Source organism: Natator depressus, chromosome 4, assembly GCF_965152275.1.
Source record: "Natator depressus isolate rNatDep1 chromosome 4, rNatDep2.hap1, whole genome shotgun sequence".
Classification (NCBI taxonomy): domain Eukaryota; kingdom Metazoa; phylum Chordata; order Testudines; family Cheloniidae; genus Natator; species Natator depressus.
This window is the reverse complement of record NC_134237.1, coordinates 110267937-110287783: the sequence shown is the minus strand read 5'-3', so window position 1 is coordinate 110287783 and position 19847 is coordinate 110267937. Positions and strand designations below refer to the sequence as shown.

The 19847-nt window shown below is 42.0% G+C and overlaps 1 protein-coding gene across 1 annotated transcript; it reads left to right on the top strand.

Annotated features, from left to right (window-relative positions):
* Positions 1-12268: 12268 nt before the first annotated feature.
* Positions 12269-17209, top strand: LOC141986972 (uncharacterized). The gene is made up of 3 exons (XM_074952064.1): positions 12269-12680; positions 13260-13568; positions 17184-17209. The coding sequence occupies exons 1-3, from the start codon at positions 12275-12277 to the stop codon at positions 17207-17209; spliced, it is 741 nt and encodes a 246-aa protein (XP_074808165.1). The 5' UTR covers positions 12269-12274.
* The last annotated feature ends 2638 nt before the right edge of the window (positions 17210-19847 follow it).

Below are 19847 nucleotides of genomic sequence, written 5' to 3'. Positions count from 1 at the left end.
CATCTCAACTTCATTTCTTTTGCTTTATTTGATGTATTCTATGCCATTCTCTCTTCACCTGTATATAAACACATGTATTAATGCTCATGTTATAGCCACTGCTGTGACTGCATTATTATAACATTATTTTGTTTGCAGTAAACTCCCTGTTGTGTCTCTGATGTTCTGTGATTAGGACCATTCAGACACACAGTTTGGTTATGGTTCATTTGATCAACTTATAACAGATTATTTTCAATGGCTGCATTTTTATTCCATGCTTTTGCCGTTGAATACAAAATGAAGATAATGGAGGAGAAAACATGACTTACCCTGCATCTCGGTCTAACATATCGCCAGGATCATACAGGAGGGCAGCAGAGATATCAGGAAGATGTTGTGGAGAGAGGAACTTGAGAGACTTTATAGGACAATATCCTAGGAAGAAATGACAAGCCAGTACCCAAGTTTACCGTTTCTAAATCTGAGCATTGATTCTGCTTTCATAAGTGGCTTTCATCAAATGCAAATCACAAGCTTGGCATCTGCTTGAGTAACCAGGCAGCCCTGTCCCCCTTGAAGGGGAACAAAAGCCATCGAATCAAAGGGTTTTAAAAGGACGGCAAACTTATTGTAAGCAAAGGAAGGTTAAAAGTCTGCCAGGCTAAAGTATACCTCTCATAAACCCCAGCGATGAAGCCACACTTATCTTTATAATTCTGTGCAGGAAAAACTTACACACATTTAAAGCATGACAAAAGCACCTAAACAAAAAAGTGATAGATTCATTTGATTCCTCCTCACATACCTCCTCCCCAAGTCCCTGCCAAAAGTTCCACTATGCTATTTTACTCAAATAATAAAATCTTAATTCCAAATTTCTTTTTTCAATACCCCAAAATTCTGACAACCCAGCTGTGACCCTCTCCACCCCTGCTATCCTGTTAGGGCTCACTTTTGTTCCTGTTGCAATAAATGACAATATTTCCCTTTGAGAGGAGGCATAAAGGCTGCCACTCCTGCCAAACAATGGTATTTTTATGATCTGACCGATTTTTCTCAAGGTGTTTTTTAAATATACTAGGAACAAAAAGAATCCTGACAATAGTATTTGTCCATTATTAGATGGAAATGGTAGAATTATCAATAACAATGCAGAAAAGGCAGAAACGTTCAATAAATATTTCTGTTCTTATTTGGGGGAAAAAACAGATTGTATAGTCTCATCATATGGTGATGATCACATTCTTTCCATTCTACTCCTATCTTTGGAGGGTGTTAAACAGATCTACTAAAGTTAGACATTTTTAAATGTAAAGGTCCAGATAACTTGCATCCAAGAGTTTTAAAAGAGTTGACTGAAGAGCTCTGTAAAGCTGATTTTCAATAAGTCTTGGAGCACTGGGGAAGTTCCAGAAGACTGGAGGAAAGCTAATGTAGTGCCAATATTTAGAAAGGGTAAACGGGATAACCAGGGTAATTATAGGTCTGATGTCAGTCCTAGGCAAGATAATAGAACAACTAATACAGGACTTGATTAATAAAGAATTAAAGGAGGGTAATGTAATAAATCCAAATCGATACAGATTATGGAAAATAGATCCTGTCAAACTAACTTGGTACTTTTTTAATGAGATTATGGGTTTGGTTAATAAAGGTAATAATGTTGCTGTAATATACTCAGACTTCTGTAAGGTGTTTAACTTGACACTGCACAACAGTTTGATTAAAAACTAGAACAATATAAAATTAACGTGGCACACAGTAAAAACTGGCTAACTGATAGGTTTCAAAATGTAATTGTAATGGGGACTCATCATCGAGCAAGCGTGTTTCCAGTTGGGTTCTGCAGGGATTGATTCTTGGCCCTACACCATTTAACAATGCAATGACTCTGAAAAAGAATTGGAGGTCACGGTGGATAATCAGCTCAACATGAGCTCCCAGTGAGATGTTGTAGCGAAAAGAACTAATGCAATCCTGGGATGCATAAACAGGAGAATCTCAAGTAGAAGCAGAGAGGTTATTTTACCTCTATATGTGACACCTGTTGGAATATTGTGTCCAATTCTGGTGCCCACAATTCAAGAAGAATGTTGATAAACTGGAGAGAGTTCAGAGAAGAGCCACGAGAATGATTAAAGGATTAAAAAAAATGCCTTTATAATGATATACTCAAAGAGCTCATCAGTCTAGTTAGCTTAACAAAGAGAAAGGTAAGGGGTGACTTGATTACAGTCTATAAGCAGCTACCTGGGAACAAATATTTAAATATAGACTCTTCTATCTAGCAGAGAAAGGTAAAACACAGTCCAATCTCTAAAAGTTGAAGCTAGACAAATTCAGTCTGTAAATAAGGCATAATTTTTAACAGTAATAGTAATTATTCACTGGAACAATTTATGAAGGGTCATGGTAGATTCTCCATCATTGACAATTTTTATATCAAGTTTGAATGATTTTCTAAAAACCATGATATAGGAATTTTTTTGGAAAAGTTCCATGGCCTGTGTTGTACAGCTAGTCAGACTAGATGATCACAATGGTCCCTTCTGGCTTTAGAATCTATGAATCTATGAGATATCTTGAAAAATCACCCAAACCAAATTTGAACAAGTTTTCAGATATGCTGAGCACTTACCACTCCCATTGACTTCAGCTAGAACAGTGGAGTCTCAGCACCTCTAAAAGTCAGATTCAGGGTATTTCTATTGAAAAGCTTATTGCTGACCTTTCAGAAAACTTCCTAATACAAATTCCTATGTACATTTATAGTGAAAACAATATATAGGCTTATTATTCCACTATCATAAAAGGAAAGCTTTCGGTATGTCAGGTAAAGGCTCAAGACGGAAAAATTAAACAAGAGGAAATTAAAGGGAGGGGAAAGAAACTCAGTGAACTCATCCCTCAGAGTCACTTCATAATGTCTTTACTCCCCATTTACTTGAGAAACTTTGCAAAGATTTTAATTACTATGAAGTTAGAAACTAAAACCAGATAGCAGATCTGAGAAAGGTCTACATGGGTTTATGGCTTATATTTCTAGTCTTTTTTTTTTTTTGGTGCTGTTTTAATTATTGATTCCAGATTCACAAATACAGAGAGGAACACCATTCCTCACACATGTTTTAGTTTCACAGGGAACCCAGCTGACTACATTTTATTATTTTCTAGCTAGTTAATAATGATCACAGAAAAGTTTGAAGGCTTTCACTGCTGAAAGGCCAACCATACTCTACCATTATAAGTGAGATTTAATTTAAAACAGATCACAATTCCTTCTGTCTTGAACAAATTCAGTGTGTGACAGGGCTATTTATGATTATCTCTCAAGAAACTATAAGCGTTCATGGTACTTTACACAACGATAAAGCAAAGAGACAAAGTTTTTAAGTAAGTTGACATGATCAGGAAAGAAAAAGAAGAAACACTGTTTTGCTGCCATTTCATACAATATTTTGAATTTGAAGATGATGTGGGGCCAAAGCATTCTTACTCAGTGGGATCTGGCTAGGGAATAAACTTCCAAAGGAGAGCAGGTGAATCCAGAGTCTAACCATCTTTAGGAAATGCTGTAAAACCTTCCTCTTTGAAAAAGCCTTTCCACCATACAGGGCCAGCTCTAGGATTTTTGCCGCCCCAAGCAAAAAAATTTTTGGCCGCCCCCACTTTTTTTTGTGCCCCCCGCCCCTGGCTCTGCCCCAACTCTGCCCCTTCCCAACCCCTTCCCCAAATCCCCGGCCCCGTCTCCTCCCCTGGATGTGCCGCATTCCCACCCCCGCCCCATTGCTTCCTGCGGCTTCCCCCCACCCCCGAAACCCCCCTCCCTAGCTCACCTCTGCTCCGCCTGCTCCCCTGAACACGCCACTGCTCTGCTTCTCCCCCCTCCCTCTCAAGCAAGGGAGAGACAGCGCATTCTGGGGAGCAGGCGGAGTGGAGGTGAGCGGGGGGGGGGAAGCACAGGAAGTAACGGGGGGGTAGAGGAACCGCTCCCCGCCCCAGCTCGCCTCCCCAGCTCGGAGGGAGGGGGGAGAAGCGGAGCGGCGGCGGCGCGCTCAGGGGAGCTGGCGGAGGCGGAGCGGAGGCGAGCTGGGGCGGCGGGGGCCCATTTCTAGGGGTGGCATGGCCGGCGCCGGAATGCCACCCCTAGAAATGTGCCGCCCCAAGCGCCTGCTTGTTTTGCTGGTGCCTAGAGCCGGCCCTGCCACGATAAGAATGACACACAACATTGACATCCCCTCATACCCAATAAACCCCTAACAACAGAAATCTTAAAAAATCAAAACCAAAAACTCTACCCCAAGCAGAGTTTTTACTCTGAAAAGACATAAGTGCCAGGGACTCCATGAAATCAATAGGGGACTCTGCAGTTGCTCTTGACTTTACATGGAAGGTGCTGAGGTGTGGTGATGGGCAGCAGTATAAAACTAGAAGATAGAACAGCACAAGAAATGTTAAAATGGAGTTAAATTTTGAAGTGCACAGAATCCACCAACAAACTAGGCTATAAAGAGAAGGAACTTGCCATGCCACACAAACAACCTGAGGGTACAGCTACAATGCAAAAAACAAAACAAAACCAAGCCTGGCAGCAGAGCCTTGGTCATCTGACTGGGTCTCATGCTATGAGGCTGAAAATAGTGTAAACTGTGAAATTCTGGGGATCACTAAGACCAGAAAGGGGTTCTTTCACAACCTGCCTTGTATCTTTGGGTGCCTTGTGCTGTACTGTTCTGTCTCAGAGTCCTGCCCACATAAAGGTCTCACTCTGGCTTCCCCCAGCCTAGCTACTCCTTGCAGGGTGACCTCAACAGTTTCTGGTCCCAAGTGTCCCCAGATCTGTCTACCCTGAGTTCTTAACTACAAGACACACTTTTGACATCTGATTCTTGATCACCACAAGTATGGAAACAGCCTCCAGTTGTCAGTTCACTTTGGCACACGCATTCCACACAGTTTGCACGACAGGGACCTGCTTGTGGTAAAAATAAATAAAAAGTTTATTTAGTAGAAAAATCACAGATTCAAAAATGAAATAGTAAGGAAAGAAATTCTTACATCCACTTTACACAGAAAATAAACATAAAGATGCAGCTTCAGGCTTTACACTTCCATATTAGCTAAATTCCCTTTTCTAATATGTCATCTATTGCCTTTGAACAGTTTCCCAGTGAATCCTTCATCAGAGAGGGGACCCAGCATTTCATGGACCACTTCCCACTTAGAGGCTTCCCCTCCATTTCTGAATGTCCTCCACTTCCCACCCCTTCCCTTTTAAGGGTTTGCAATTTGTTCTCTTTCTCTCAGTGTGGTGACTCATGGTCAGGGAAATTCCCTACTCTCTTAGTTTTCCAGGACTGGGTTTTTCTTTTCCATTTCACATTTTTTCCCCATCAACTCTAGTGGTCCACCATTGTCTTTTCCTGGCTGGACAATGTTCTCCCCTTGGGGTGTCTGGACTCTGATTGTCACATAAACATTTCCATTTGGGCTGGAGCCCGGGCTCTGAGACCAATCCTCCTTGCTGGTGTTCAGAGCTTGGGCTCCAGCCTGAGCAGGAATGTCTACACTGCTATTTTTAGCCCCATCGCAAGAGCCCTGCGACCCCGAGTCAGTTGACCTGGGCTCTGAGACTTGGTGCCGCGGGTTTCTTTTTACGGTATATATATACCCTGACTCAGTTGGGGCCAATGAGCCATGTCAGTGCAACTGCCGTGTTTTCTATGATCTGTGACACTCCAGAATGTAAGAAACCCAGAACCGCACAGCCTTCACTCAGTATTACTGAAAATCTGGCTGTTTATTTAGGTGCCTGAATACAAATTTAGAAAGCTAACCTCTAAGCACCTGTTTTTTGGAAATGTTAGCCAATGATATTGACCTTTTAAATTATTTCTTAAACTGTCACTGCCTATTTGTCTGCTGTCCAACTGAACCTTCACTCTGGGATCAGGAAAACTTCTCCTCTCATCCATAGACTATAGCATTACACAGCTGGGTCACTACAAGGTTTTTGTAACTTCCTCCAAAGCATTCAGCTTACATGAATAATTGATCAGTTCTCTAAGGCAATTCCTAAAATTTCTCGCTTCTAAGAAGACAGATATGTTTTACATTTCCAGTTTCAGTGTTCTCCATCTCAACCCTCACACCTGCTAATCTCCCTAGTGAATCATGAATATAGTTTCATGCATACAGATCACTTCTGAACTATAGGTTTAGTGACCTGCTCCCTCAAAAGTGTGGGACTCTGGTATGGTGTGCTTTTCAGAAATCTGCTTCAGACACTTCCACAGACCAAATAACTGAGCAACTGTGTGCTGACCCATAACCAATATATATCACAGTTTGCTCACTTCACTTTTCAGCTGTGGACCCTGTTTGCTAGGTGTAGCCTTGAGCCCTTTGTGGAAATCCAAATACCTAAGTTTCCTCCTGGCCTCTCAGAGATGTCGCTTCCACCAATCAACCCTTGCACTGAAAAAACTTCATTTAAAATAGTTGTCTCTCTGATACTTGGACCTATCCTGATACTCTTCCCCATACGTCCAGAAAAGATAAGAACAGAGCACAGGAAACATCTGCACTCTGTCCATTTGGATTTTGTCACCAATGCACAGATGAGGATTTTAGGTAGTGTGAGAACCAACAGCAAAGCATTTAGGACCAATAAGCACCTTGCTAATATTAGTTTGCATTAGCCTGTTCTATACAAGGCAGTTAAAAGCAAGGAATTGTTGAAACTATTGAGTGGAAACTTCTCCATCTCATTGAGCTATATACTGTAACTGATTTAGCTGCCTGCATGATGTACTTTATGTTGGCAGTGTTGAAGGCTGGTAATGCTAGACATTAGAGTGTTATGTTTGCTTAAGATAACTCTCCTGGTGTATCCATATCGATGCACAATGCACAACAAGCATGATATGTTTTACTAATGTTATCCAAAGTGCTGATAGCCTAATGTTAAGTACAGTATCCTTGTTCGCTGTGTTTACACTAGATAGTGCTGTCTGTATGATATAAACATGACACATTGTGATACAATTTTAATATTAATACAGGCAGATAGTAAAACCTGTATATCAGTGCTTTCTGCATGGTGCTTCCATTTTAGCTAGGTCTCACTTGAATCACTGAATGAGGTGTATTAGCACACAATACATGTCAATTATCCAAAGTCACCAAAGTTTTACATACAGTACCAGTGTATCTAGGCACTGTGCACAACAGAGGAAGATTTGCTTTTGCCCCCAGGAGTATAGGGCCAGCTTTTTAAAGGTATATTTAGGCACCTAACACCCCTGTCAATGATTAAAAAACAAAACAAAAATGCTTGTCTTAAATTCAGCTCTAATTTCACTCTTATTCAACCATTCACATAGCTATTTTATATGCTTAAAATTAACTTTATTTTGGAAAAGATGCATCATCGTATTCCTACTGAGTTAGTTCCCCTCCTTTTCCCCTCCCCCAAGAAAAAATAAAATGTTCACAAGATTAAAGATCTTTTTAAATCTAAAATGTTAAGTCATCCTCCTTTGGGTCTAAACATACAACATGTAATTTGTATCTCTAATCAACATATCTAATTTTGCTAGTGCATCCTGACTGGGACGTCTGAGTGCTAATGAGTATCCCTGAATGCTAATGACTGTGAGACTAGATGCCCTCTGAACATCACACGGATTGTCTCAAATTTATTTACATGTCAGATCCCCGGCACCATTCAGATTCACCTCAGTTTGACCTTGACATTTCATAACTCAGAGGGAACAGTTGTGTGACAAAAGAAAAGCACAAACTAAATAGATCAAGAAAAAGGCAGGCAAGGAATACATCCACTCTAGAGAGATTTAAAATAATATATTGAACGGAGCATTTTCACAGTAGAATTTGCACACTGTTCCGTGTACTGTTCAGGAGTTTAAGTAGCAATTCCCAGAGAGACAAGCAACCTAATCTGATAAAGATACACAATGCAGGTAGACAGGAAAAAAATTCAAATAGGGTACCTTGAGTCCTCAAAGTACTCAAGTAACTGACGAATGTGTATGAAATATACAATTCATACGTCAACAAAACATAACCCACCCTAGTATATTTATGTATTTATTAATCGTTTGATGTGAATTATAACTTTACAGACCAATAAAAAAGTGTCCTGCCTACAATTTTTACAGGCTTGGCTTCCATAATAGTGATGAGTAGAGTTCCTTGGAAAATGGATTTTCTGTCTCATGAAAATTTTTGAGATTTGGGGGGTTTTTTAAACAGCACAAAAAGGCAAAATTTCCATTTTTTTTGCACAAAATGCAAATTACAAAAAAATAGTTTCTGGTAAATTAAAACATTTCCTTTCAATTTTTACCCCTTATTTTTTATTTTCTGAATATGAAATGAATTTCAGAATGACATCATTTTGAAATGAAAAATCAAATAAGTTTATTCCAAAAATATCAAAATGAACCATTGACATTTTCAAATTTGTTTTTTCCATTTTTTTTCAAAATGAAATTTTGTCCAAAGTGATATGAATTTGAAAAAAAAAATAGCTTAGTTGAAATGGCATTTTCCAACAGAAACCTGTTTTGACAAAATAAATTTGGCTCTTGTACTATGTTCTATGGGAAAAGCTACAGCCAAGATTTTAAAAAAGTGGCTAATGATTTAGGATCCCCCAGTTTGTGGATGTTCAGTAAATCTAGTTGCAAAATAGAAGAATTTTCCGTGAAAAATGTAAAACAAAAAAGTTTACAGCTTTCTTTTCTTTTCTTTTTTCTTTTTTGTGGGGTGGAGGAGGAGGACAGTAAAAATGTTATTTCCTGAAAACCAGAACACTATTTATTTTGGTCAAAAATTTGGAAAAGTTTGAATAAAAAAAAAAAGTGCTGCAAAAATTGTTTTTGAGTAAAACGTCATTTTTTGTCAAAAAGGAAAGTTGGCCTGGTTATCATTTTCCCAGCTAGAGACACTTGGAAGACACCTTTTTTTTTTCTCTTAGATTCATATCATAGAGTTTAAGACCTAAGGGGCCATTAGATTAAATTTCACTCAGTTACCCCTGTAGTGAGCCCAATAACTTGTGTTTGACTGAAGTATATCTTTCAGAAGGGTAACTGGTCTTGATCTGAAGACATCAAGAAATGGAGAATCCACTACTTCCCTTGGCAGTTTGATTTTGTGATTAATCACCTTCACCCTCACTTCAGCTTCCACCCATTAGATCTTCCTATGACTTTTTCTACTAGATTAAAGAGGCCTTTAGTACCTGGTGTTTTCTCCCCGTGAATGTACTTATATATTGCAATCACATCACTTTTCAGTCTTCTTTTTATATATTAACCAGATTGACATCTTCAAGTTTCCTACCACTGTAAGGCATTTTCTTCTGCCCTCCAATCCTTGTTGTTGCTCTTTTCTGCACTCTCTCTAATTTATCAACATCCTTTTTGAAATGTGGACACCAGAACTACAGGCAGCATTCCAGTTTCAGTCTCACAATGCAATAAACAAAGGTAAAAATTACTTTCCTGTTCTCCCTCACTATTCCCCTGCTTATACATACAAGAATCACATTAGCCCTTTTACCCTCAGTATCACACCTGGAGCTCATGCTGAGTTGCTTGTCTACTATGACCCTGAAATCCTTTTCAGTGTCACCGCTTTCAGGATACAGTCCCCATTCTGTAGCTGTGACCTGCATTCATGCTCCTAGAAGCATAACTTTGCATGTGGTTGTATTAAAACACACTTTGGTTGAATGAGCCCAGCTCTTTAAGCCATTTAGAGCACTCTGTATGACTGCCCTCGCCTCATCATTATTTATCATTCCACCAAATCTTTGTTTCACCCGCCAATTTTATCAGCCATGATTTTATATTTACTCCCAGATCATTTAAAAAAAAATATTGAATAGCACTTGGTCTACCAGTCCCTGCAGAACCCCATTAGAAACACCCAAATTTAGTGACAGTTCCCCACTGACAGCTGCTTTGTGAGATTGGTCAGTTAGCCAGTTCTTAATCCATGTAACATGTACTTTATTGATATGGTAATATGAAAATTTCCTGTTCAGAAAGTGGTGCAGTACTAAGTCAAATGCCCTACAAGAATCACTGGTACGCTCTTTGGGGCAGGGAATGTTTTTTTGTTCTGTTTAGGGTCTTGATCCATGACTAGGGCTCCTAGGCACTACAGTAATATAAATAAGAATAAGTACATTACATCTACAGTTATCTTTATCAACCAAACTTGTCATCTTAAAGAACAAAGTCAAGTTTGTCTGACAAGAACTATATTACATGGTGACTGACATTAATTATATTTCTATTCTTTATTAATTGAATTGCATATCAGCTTTTGGGATTTTGCCGGGGATTGGTCAGGCTAATTGGCCTATAGTTACCTGTGTCATCCCACTCGCTCTTTTTTAACACTGTCACTCTTCCAGTCTTCTGGAATGTCCCTGATATTCACAGATACATTAAATATTAACATCACTGAGCCAGAGATCTCAGCCAGATCTTCTAAGACTCTTGGGTACAAGTTATCTGGGCCTGCTAATGTAAACATTTTTTATCCCCAGTAGGTATTGTTTAACATCCTACTTAGTTATTAATGGATGGGAAAGTACTTTATCATCTTCTTATGATACAAGTACATCATCCTGCTTTTTTCCAAAATACAGAACCGAAATATTTACTGAACACTTCTGTCTTTTCTGAATTATTAATAGTTTTACCATCTATATCTAGTAATGGGCCTATACCATTGATAGAATTTCTTTTGTTCCTGATATACTTAATGCCTTCTCATTTTCTTTAGCCCTGCCAGCTCTGGATTTTTTGTTTTTTAATTTAATTTTATTTATTTATTTTGCTGGTGCCTTAAGCTTCCCTGATTGTCTATACTCTATAATTCTAATTTAAATTGACTGTTATCTATTTGCTGAAAGTACCGCTCAGTAACTCATTCTTATTGCATTCCCCTACATAAATACAATCAATTTTATAAATATATCTGGGACCCTCAAAACCTTTGTAAAAATCTCATTTTGGCAGGGCTGAAGGTAAGCGCTGCAGGAGTAGAGCAACAATAGATCTTAGCTTCAGTCTGGCAAGAATTAGGCTGATGCCTGAAGTTGAGTTACTGCAGGCCTGGAGCTTCATTATTATTTGCATTATGACAGTTTCTAGAAGGCCCAGTCAGGAATCAAGGCCCCGTTGTACTAGACACTGCATGTGCGTACATGCACAGTCCCAACACTAAAGATAGAAGTCAATATAAATTAGAGGTTAGGGCCTGCAGAGACTGGATGAGGGGAATTGGCTTAAACATTTGTTGAGACAACAGTGGTAAATAAATTTGGAGGACAAAATAGTGGTGAAACAAGCATTGTTGGTAAAGGAAGCAGTAGTCACAACACATACACAGCATATGCCTAGCTTCAGTCAGTGCAGCCTCAGAGGACAGAACCAACCTTTATGTAACTGATATTTGTGCTTAATGGGTGATAAGAATTTGAGTTATTGAAAAACATGTAAACAGATTTTATGAGTATGGAAAAAAATCATCCAGATTTGTAATATTCCAATGCATATAAAATAGTGGTATTGTTCTACCATCAGTTTTGATGTGACATATTAAGAAAGTAAATTATTTGGAATGTGTGAAGTGTCAGGAAAATCCATACTTCTAAAGTACCTACGTTCATCTTTTTCAATTCCTTAAACATTTTTGTTAGCTAAAATCACTAAGCCCTGGTCTACACTAGGACTTTAGGTCGAATTTAGCAGCATTAAATCGATGTAAACCTGCACCCGTCCACACGATGAAGCCCTTTATTTCGACTTAAAGGGCTCTTAAAATCGATTTCCTTACTCCACCCCTGACAAGTGGATTAGCGCTTAAATCGGCCTTGCCGGGTCGAATTCGGGGTACCGTGGACACAATTCGACGGTATTGGCCTCCGGGAGCTATCCCAGAGTGCTCCCTTTTGACCGCTCTGGACAGCACTCTCAACTCAGATGCACTGGCCAGGTAGACAGGAAAAGAACCGCGAACTTTTGAATCTCATTTCCTATTTGGCCAGCGTGGCAAGCTGCAGGTGACCATGCAGAGCTCATCAGCAGAGATGACCATGATGGAGTCTCAGAATCGCAAAAGAGCTCCAGCATGGACCGAACGGGAGGTACGGGATCTGATCGCTGTATGGGGAGAGGAATCTGTGCTATCAGAACTCCGTTCCAGTTTTCGAAATGCCAAAACCTTTGTCAAAATCTCCCAGGGCATGAAGGACAGAGGCCATAACAGGGACCCGAAGCAGTGCCGCGTGAAACTGAAGGAGCTGAGGCAAGCCTACCAGAAAACCAGAGAGGCGAACGGCCGCTCCGGGTCAGAGCCCCAAACATGCCGCTTCTATGATGAGCTGCATGCCATTTTAGGGGGTTCAGCCACCACTACCCCAGCCGTGTTGTTTGACTCCTTCAATGGAGATGGAGGCAATACGGAAGCAGGTTTTGGGGACGAAGAAGATGATGATGAGGAGGAGGTTGTAGATAGCTCACAGCAAGCAAGCGGAGAAACCGGTTTTCCCGACAGTCAGGAACTGTTTCTCACCCTGGACCTGGAGCCAGTACCCCCTGAACCCACCCAAGGCTGCCTCCTGGACCCAGCAGGCGGAGAAGGGACCTCCGGTGAGTGTACCTTTTAAAATACTATACATGGTTTAAAAGCAAGCACGTGAAAGGATTACTTTGCCCTGGCATTCGCGGCTCTCCTGGATATACTCCCAAAGCCTTTGCAAAAGGTTTCTGGGGAGGGCAGACTTATTGCGTCCTTCATGGTAGGACACTTTACCACTCCAGGCCAGTAACACGTACTCGGGAATCATTGTACAACAAAGCATTGCAGTGTATGTTTGCTGGCGTTCAAGCAACATCCGTTCGTGTGTTATCCTCAGGAGAGTGAGATATAATCCATGGTCACCTGGTTGAAATAGGGTGCTTTTCTTCAGGGGACACTCAGAGGAGCCCATTCCTGCTGGGCTGTTTGCCTGCGGCTGAACAGAAAAGTTCCCCGCTGTTAGCCACGGGGAGGGGGGAGGGTTGAGGGGGTAGCCACGCGGTGGGGGGAGGCAAAATGCGACCTTGTAACGAAAGCACATGTGCTATGTATGTAATGTTAACAGCAAGGTTTACCCTGAAAGAGTGTAGCCAGTGTTTTATAAAATGTGTCTTTTTAAATACCGCTGTCCCTTTTCTTTTCTCCACCAGCTGCATGTGTTTCAATGATCACAGGATCTTCTCCTTCCCAGAGGCTAGTGAAGATTAGAAAGAAAAAAAAACGCACTCGAGATGAAATGTTCTCCGAGCTCATGCTGTCCTCCCACACTGACAGAGCACAGACGAATGCGTGGAGGCAAATAATGTCAGACTGCAGGAAAGCACAAAATGACCAGGAGGAGAGGTGGCGGGCTGAAGAGAGTAAGTGGCGGGCTGAAGAGAGGGCTGAAGCTCGAATGTGGTGGCAGCGTGATGAGAGGAGGCAGGATTCAATGCTGAGGCTGCTGGAGGACCAAACCAGTATGCTCCAGTGTATGGCTGAGCTGCAGCAAAGGCAGCTGGAGCACAGACTGCCACTACAGCCCCTGTGTAACCAACCGCCCTCCTCCCCAAGTTCCATAGCCTCCACACCCAGACGCCCAAGAACGCGGTGGGGGGGCCTCCGGCCAACCAGCCACTCCACCACAGAGGATTGCCCAAAAAAAAGAAGGCTGTCATTCAATAAATTTTAAAGTTGTAAACTTTTAAAGTGCTGTGTGGCATTTTCCTTCCCTCGTCCACCATCCCTCCTGGGCTACCTTGGTAGTCATCCCCCTATTTGTGTGATGAATGAATAAAGAATGCATGAATGTGAAGCAACAATGACTTTATTGCCTCTGCAAGCGGTGATCGAAGGGAGGAGGAGAGGGTGGTTAGCTTACAGGGAAGTAGAGTGAACCAAGAGGCGGTGAGTTTCATCATGGAGAAACAAACAGAACTTTCACACCGTAGCCTGGCCAGTCATGAAACTGGTTTTCAAAGCCTCTCTGATGCGTACCGCGCCCTCCTGTGCTCTTCTAACTGCCCTGGTGTCTGGCTGCGCGTAACCAGCAGCCAGGCGATTTGCCTCAACCTCCCACCCCGCCATAAACGTCTCCCCCTTACTCTCACAGATATTGTGGAGCACACAGCAAGCAGTAATAACAGTGGGAATATTGGTTTCGCTGAGATCTAAGCGAGTCAGTAAACTGCGCCAGCGCGCCTTTAAACGTCCAAATGCACATTCTACCACCATTCTGCACTTGCTCAGCCTGTAGTTGAACAGCTCCTGACTGCTGTCCAGGCTGCCTGTGTACGGCTTCATGAGCCATGGCATTAAGGGGTAGGCTGGGTCCCCAAGGATACATATAGGCATTTCAACATCACCAACAGTTATTTTCTGGTCTGGGAATAAAGTCCCTTCTTGAAGCTTTTGAAACAGACCAGAGTTCCTGAAGATGCGAGCGTCATGTACCTTTCCCGGCCATCCCACGTTGATGTTGGTGAAACGTCCCTTGTGATCCACCAGAGCTTGCAGCACTATTGAAAAGTACCCCTTGCGGTTTATGTACTCGCCGGCTTGGTGCTCCGGTGCCAAGATAGGGATATGGGTTCCGTCTATGGCCCCACCGCAGTTAGGGAATCCCATTGCAGCAAAGCCATCCACTATGACCTGCACATTTCCCAGGGTCACTACCCTTGATATCAGCAGATCTTTGATTGCGTGGGCTACTTGCATCACAGCAGCCCCCACAGTAGATTTGCCCACTCCAAATTGATTCCCAACTGACCGGTAGCTGTCTGGCGTTGCAAGCTTCCACAGGGCTATCGCCACTCGCTTCTCAACTGTGAGGGCTGCTCTCATCTTGGTATTCATGCGCTTCAGGGCAGGGGAAAGCAAGTCACAAAGTTCCATGAAAGTGCCCTTACGCATGCGAAAGTTTCGCAGCCACTGGGAATCGTCCCAGACCTGCAACACTATGCGGTCTCACCAGTCTGTGCTTGTTTCCCGAGCCCAGAATCGGCGTTCCACAGCATGAACCTGCCCCATTAGCACCATGATGCATGCATTGGCAGGGCCCATGCTTTCAGAGAAATCTGTGTCCATGTCCTGATCACTCACGTGACCGCGCTGACGTCGCCTCCTCGCCCGGTAGCGCTTTGCCAGGTTCTGGTGCTGCATATACTGCTGGATAATGCGTGTGGTGTTTAATGTGCTCCTAATTGCCAAAGTGAGCTGAGCGGACTCCATGCTTGCCTTGGTATGGCGTCCGCACAGAAAAAAGGCGCGGAATGATTGTCTGCCGTTGCTCTGATGGAGGGAGGGGCGACTGACGACACGGCTTACAGGGTTGGCTTCAGGGGGCTAAAATCCACAAAGGGGGTGGCTTTACATCAAGGAGTAGTTCAGGCAGGACTTCACGGAGGGTTCCAATAAGAAATGGTGCAACCTAAGTTATTGTTCTTATTGGAACAAGGAGGTTAGCCTGGCCTCTGATTGATACATGGCTAGATTTACCTCGCTGCACCTTCTCTGTGAGTGACTGCAGTGTGACCTAGAGGAATGAGTCCCCTAGACAGGGGAGGAGGCAAATGAGTACAAAACAAATCTGGTCTATTTCTTGTTTTGATCCACTCCATCTATCTTTTACATCTTTGGCTGGCAGCAGACGGTGCAGAAGGACATATTGCCTGCCTGCTCACCATAAGATGGTTCAATAGGACTGACTGCCGGACTAAAGAGAATGACCTGGTCAAGTCACTAAAAATTTAGTCCCTGCGCCCATGTCTGCCCAGGCGCTCCTGATCGACCTCACACAGGCAACCAGGAGTACCTCGGACATGACGAGGACGGCTACCAGTCGTATTGTACCGTCTGCTGCCACAAGGCAATGGGTTGCTGCTACTGTGTAGCAATGCCGTACCACGTCTGCCAGCACCCAGGAGACATACGGTGACGGTTACCTGAGCAGGCTCCATGCTTGCGGTGGTATGGCGTCCGCACAGGTAACTCAGGAAAAAAGGCGCGAAACGATTGTCTGCCCTTGCTTTCACGGAGGGAGGGAGGGAGGGAAGGGGGGACTGACGATATGTACCCAGAACCACCCGCGACAATGTTTCAGCCCCATCAGGCATTGGGATCTCAACCCAGAATTCCAATGGGCAGCGGAGACTGCGGGAACTGTGGGATAGCTACCCACAGTGCAACGCTCCGGAAGTCGACTCTAGCCTCGGTACTGTGGAAGCACTCTGCCGAGTTAATGCACTTAATGCACTTCTGTGGGGACACACACACTCGAATATATAAAACCAATTTCTAAAAAAACAACTTCTATAAATTCGACCTTATTCCGTAGTGTAGACATACCCTAAGAAGCAAGGCATTTGTTGACCTGAATCACAAAGAAAAGATAATCATGCTAAAATCAATGGCTAAATGGTGTATTGTAACAGTCATATTGACACAGTCTGTGATCATTTACTATCCTCTCATTACTGGCTAAATAATTTACTCAGGTAGACTCCCACTAGTGTTAATGGGAGTCTCTTGCATAAATCCTATATGTTTATTTTAATAATCTACAAATCCCTGTTATGCATGATATGATAATCACCATCTGCAGTGCAATATACATGTGTTCATTTCTTTGGTATTTAACATAACAATCAAGAAGTGACATGTTAAGGTTGTACATACAGCCCTTAATCCTGCTACCTATTGTGTAGTCATTATAGTTGTATTTAGTTAAATTATCATTTTTCCCCTATAACAACATTTGATACATATGTAGAATCTTGCTGCACACTCCAGGTATGTCAAACAGGCCATCAGAGTCACTCAAATGATAAGTAAACAATAATCTCTGTAGTATGTGTATAAGAATCATTTAAGCCTTAAAGAATAATAGTGAAAATCTGGTGACATATACAATCTTCTTAATCTTACAGTAAATCACACACAATAGTTACATACTGACCCAACTTCTTTAAAAACTATTCCAAGATACTACATGTATGTCTAAGATAGCAGGAGGCACCGGGGGGCGGGAAGTGTGTTGCACTTACAGCAGGCTAGAAAATTTTAAAATTCCCCCAGTTCCCTCTGAAAATTTTTAGATTTGAAACTGATCTGCCGGCTCTAATCGGCCACAATTTAGCAAGGTACATAAGCACATGCTTAACTTGAAGCATGTCAGTAGTCCTGCTGAATTCACTGAAAAAGTGAAAAATCAAAGAATTTAGACTATGGCAGGTTTAGTTCCTTATGCATTTGTTCTATTATTTCTAATACGTTTATTACTGTGATATTTGTTTTCCAAATAAAGGTTTTTTTGTTTGTTTCTTACTTCCAAATATGTGCAGAAGCACTTTACATGCTATCAGATCAACCAAGATCCCTGGCCCATGGAGCTCACTAGCTCACTAGCTTTTAAATGTGATGCAGTGAGAGGGAACCAATGGTGAGGAAGGGAGAGGGCTGCAGCTTTAAGATTACATGGTTACTCAGTTTGTGGCATATGTGGACCTTAAGAGTTTCATTAATTTATTTGGGGATCGGTCAGAGGAAGGAAGAGGTGGTGACTTGGCTTTTTTTGACCACAGTTCAGTTTATTTCACGTTTTTATTGGTCCTTGCACTTCTTCATCTTGTCCTGCTCAAAGAAACAAATCAGACTAGATCCAAAGAAGCTAGTGCAAGCGTTTCAAAGAGACTGGCATATAGTGAAAAGTGTGTCTTGTTACAAGACAGGCTGGGGATTAGGGACGGGAGAAAACCTGTCAGAGTCGTGCAGAAATCAAGCTAAGTCAAACCCTGATTTAGGAAAGCATCTCCATCCAGAACAGCACTTAAGCATGTGTTCAAAGCCTTGTCTACACAATGGGGTAATCCACTCAATGGGGCTGATTTTTACAGTGCACTAACATGTGGCAATTAGTTGGTCCATGTGCATCCTGCTGGTGAGCACTAAAGGTTTCCCAGTACCCTTCAAACAGCACTACATTAAAGTGCATCCGCAGGGGCTATATGGACCAATGAATGCACAACATTTTCATGCCCGATAGAAGTTACTCCCTCCTCCCCCCCCCCCAAGTGAATTACCCCACTGTGTAGACAAATCCTTTGTCCCTTTCGGTGCTTTCCTGAATTCGGGGCTTAGAGAGCAGCAGAGACACTAAACAGAGTATTTAAGGTGCATTTAGGAAAGGGTTCACAATATCAGAGTAAGATGTAAAAATATCTACAAATTCATACTATTTTTCTGGATTTCTTATGTTTCTAAAAAACAGAATATTACAAAAACTAAATATGTAGGATTGAAAGACATTTCTTCCCTTTTTCTTAACAGTATTCTTCAAATTCAGACAACCCAAAGTTAAAAAAAGCAATATACTCTGGGTATCTGCCATGATAAGCATTTCAAACTTTGCTACTGTAGCGGGTAACCAATAAATACCAGAACCTCTCGCTGATGTTTTACAGTCCCTGGAAAGATTCCTCTAGTTCTCATGAACATGTTTGAGACAACGTTTCACCTTGTGATTCTGGAAAAATGAGAAGTTTATCCTTTTATTATTAATCCTATTATTCCATGCATAGGTCTAGTAGACACTATGTATGTGTCTCATAATAGCTCTGCTTAGTGCATTTCAATCCTTAGTACGTTTCACACTCATTTTCTAGCAGAGAATGGCAGTCATATCAATTTATTTGATGGCTTTGTGAGATACATATAGGTGCTGCCTGCAGTTAAATCCTACTGCTAAACAGAGGTGGGGTCCACCTATCGAGGAAGGGGAAGAGCATATTTGGATACAGACTGGCTAACCTTTTGAGGAGGGCTTTAAACTAGGTTCAAAGACGGCAGGTGACCAAAGCCCACTGGTAAGACAAAAACATGGAGACCTGGGAGAAGGGTTGGAATTTGGGGGTAGCATGGGCTATTATAGCAGGACAATAAAAGAGAGATAAGACAGAACTGGGGGTGGGGGTGGGAAATCAAATCAGTATCTTGGATGTCTGTATACTAATGCGAGAAGTATGGGGAATAAGCAGGAAGAACTTGAAATGCTAGTAAATAAACACAACTATGGCATATTGGCATCACAGAGAAAGTCTCTGGGTAAGGATAAAAGGGGTAAAAAGGATAAAAGGCATAAAAAACAGGGATAAAAGCGATAAAAAGACAAGGATGATCTCATGGTAGCGGTCTACGACAGACCACCTAACCAGGAAGAAGAGGTGGGCGAGGCTTTTTTAAACAACTAACAAGATCATCCAAAGCACAGGACTTGGAGGTAATGGGGGACTTCAACTACTCAGACATCTGGTGGGAAAATAACACAGCTGGGCACAGATTATCCAACAAGTTTTTGGAATGTATTGGAGACAATTTTTTATTTCAGCAGGTGAAAAAAAGCTACTAGGGGAGAAGCTGTTCTAGATTTGATTTTTGACAAATAGGGAGGAACTGGTTGAGAACTTGAAAGTGGAAGGCAGCTTGGGTGAAAGTGATCATGAAATGGTAGAGTTCATGATTCTAAGGAATGGTAGGAGGGAGAACAGCACAATAAAGACAATGGATTTCAAGAAGGCAGACTTTAGCAAACTCAGGGGGTTGGTAGGTAAGATCCCATGGGAAGTGAGTCTAAGGGGAAAAACAACTGAAGACAGTGGCAGTTTTTCAAAGAGACATTATTAAGGGCACAAGAGCAAACTATCCCACTGCGTAGGAAGACAGGAAGTATGGAAAGAGACCACCCTGTCTTAACCAGGAGATCT

What these genes read in the sequence shown, in the direction of transcription:
- LOC141986972 (XM_074952064.1), top strand. Translation starts at nt 12,275, where the DNA reads ATGAAGGACAGAGGCCATAACAGGGACCCGAAGCAGTGCCGCGTGAAA. An exon ending in AGGCGGAGAAGGGACCTCCG is followed by an intron (nt 12,681 to 13,259) that starts GTGAGTGTACCT and finishes TTTCTCCACCAG; the next exon opens with CTGCATGTGTTTCAATGATC. An exon ending in GCTGCTGGAGGACCAAACCA is followed by an intron (nt 13,569 to 17,183) that starts GTATGCTCCAGT and finishes GAAAATTTTTAG; the next exon opens with ATTTGAAACTGATCTGCCGG.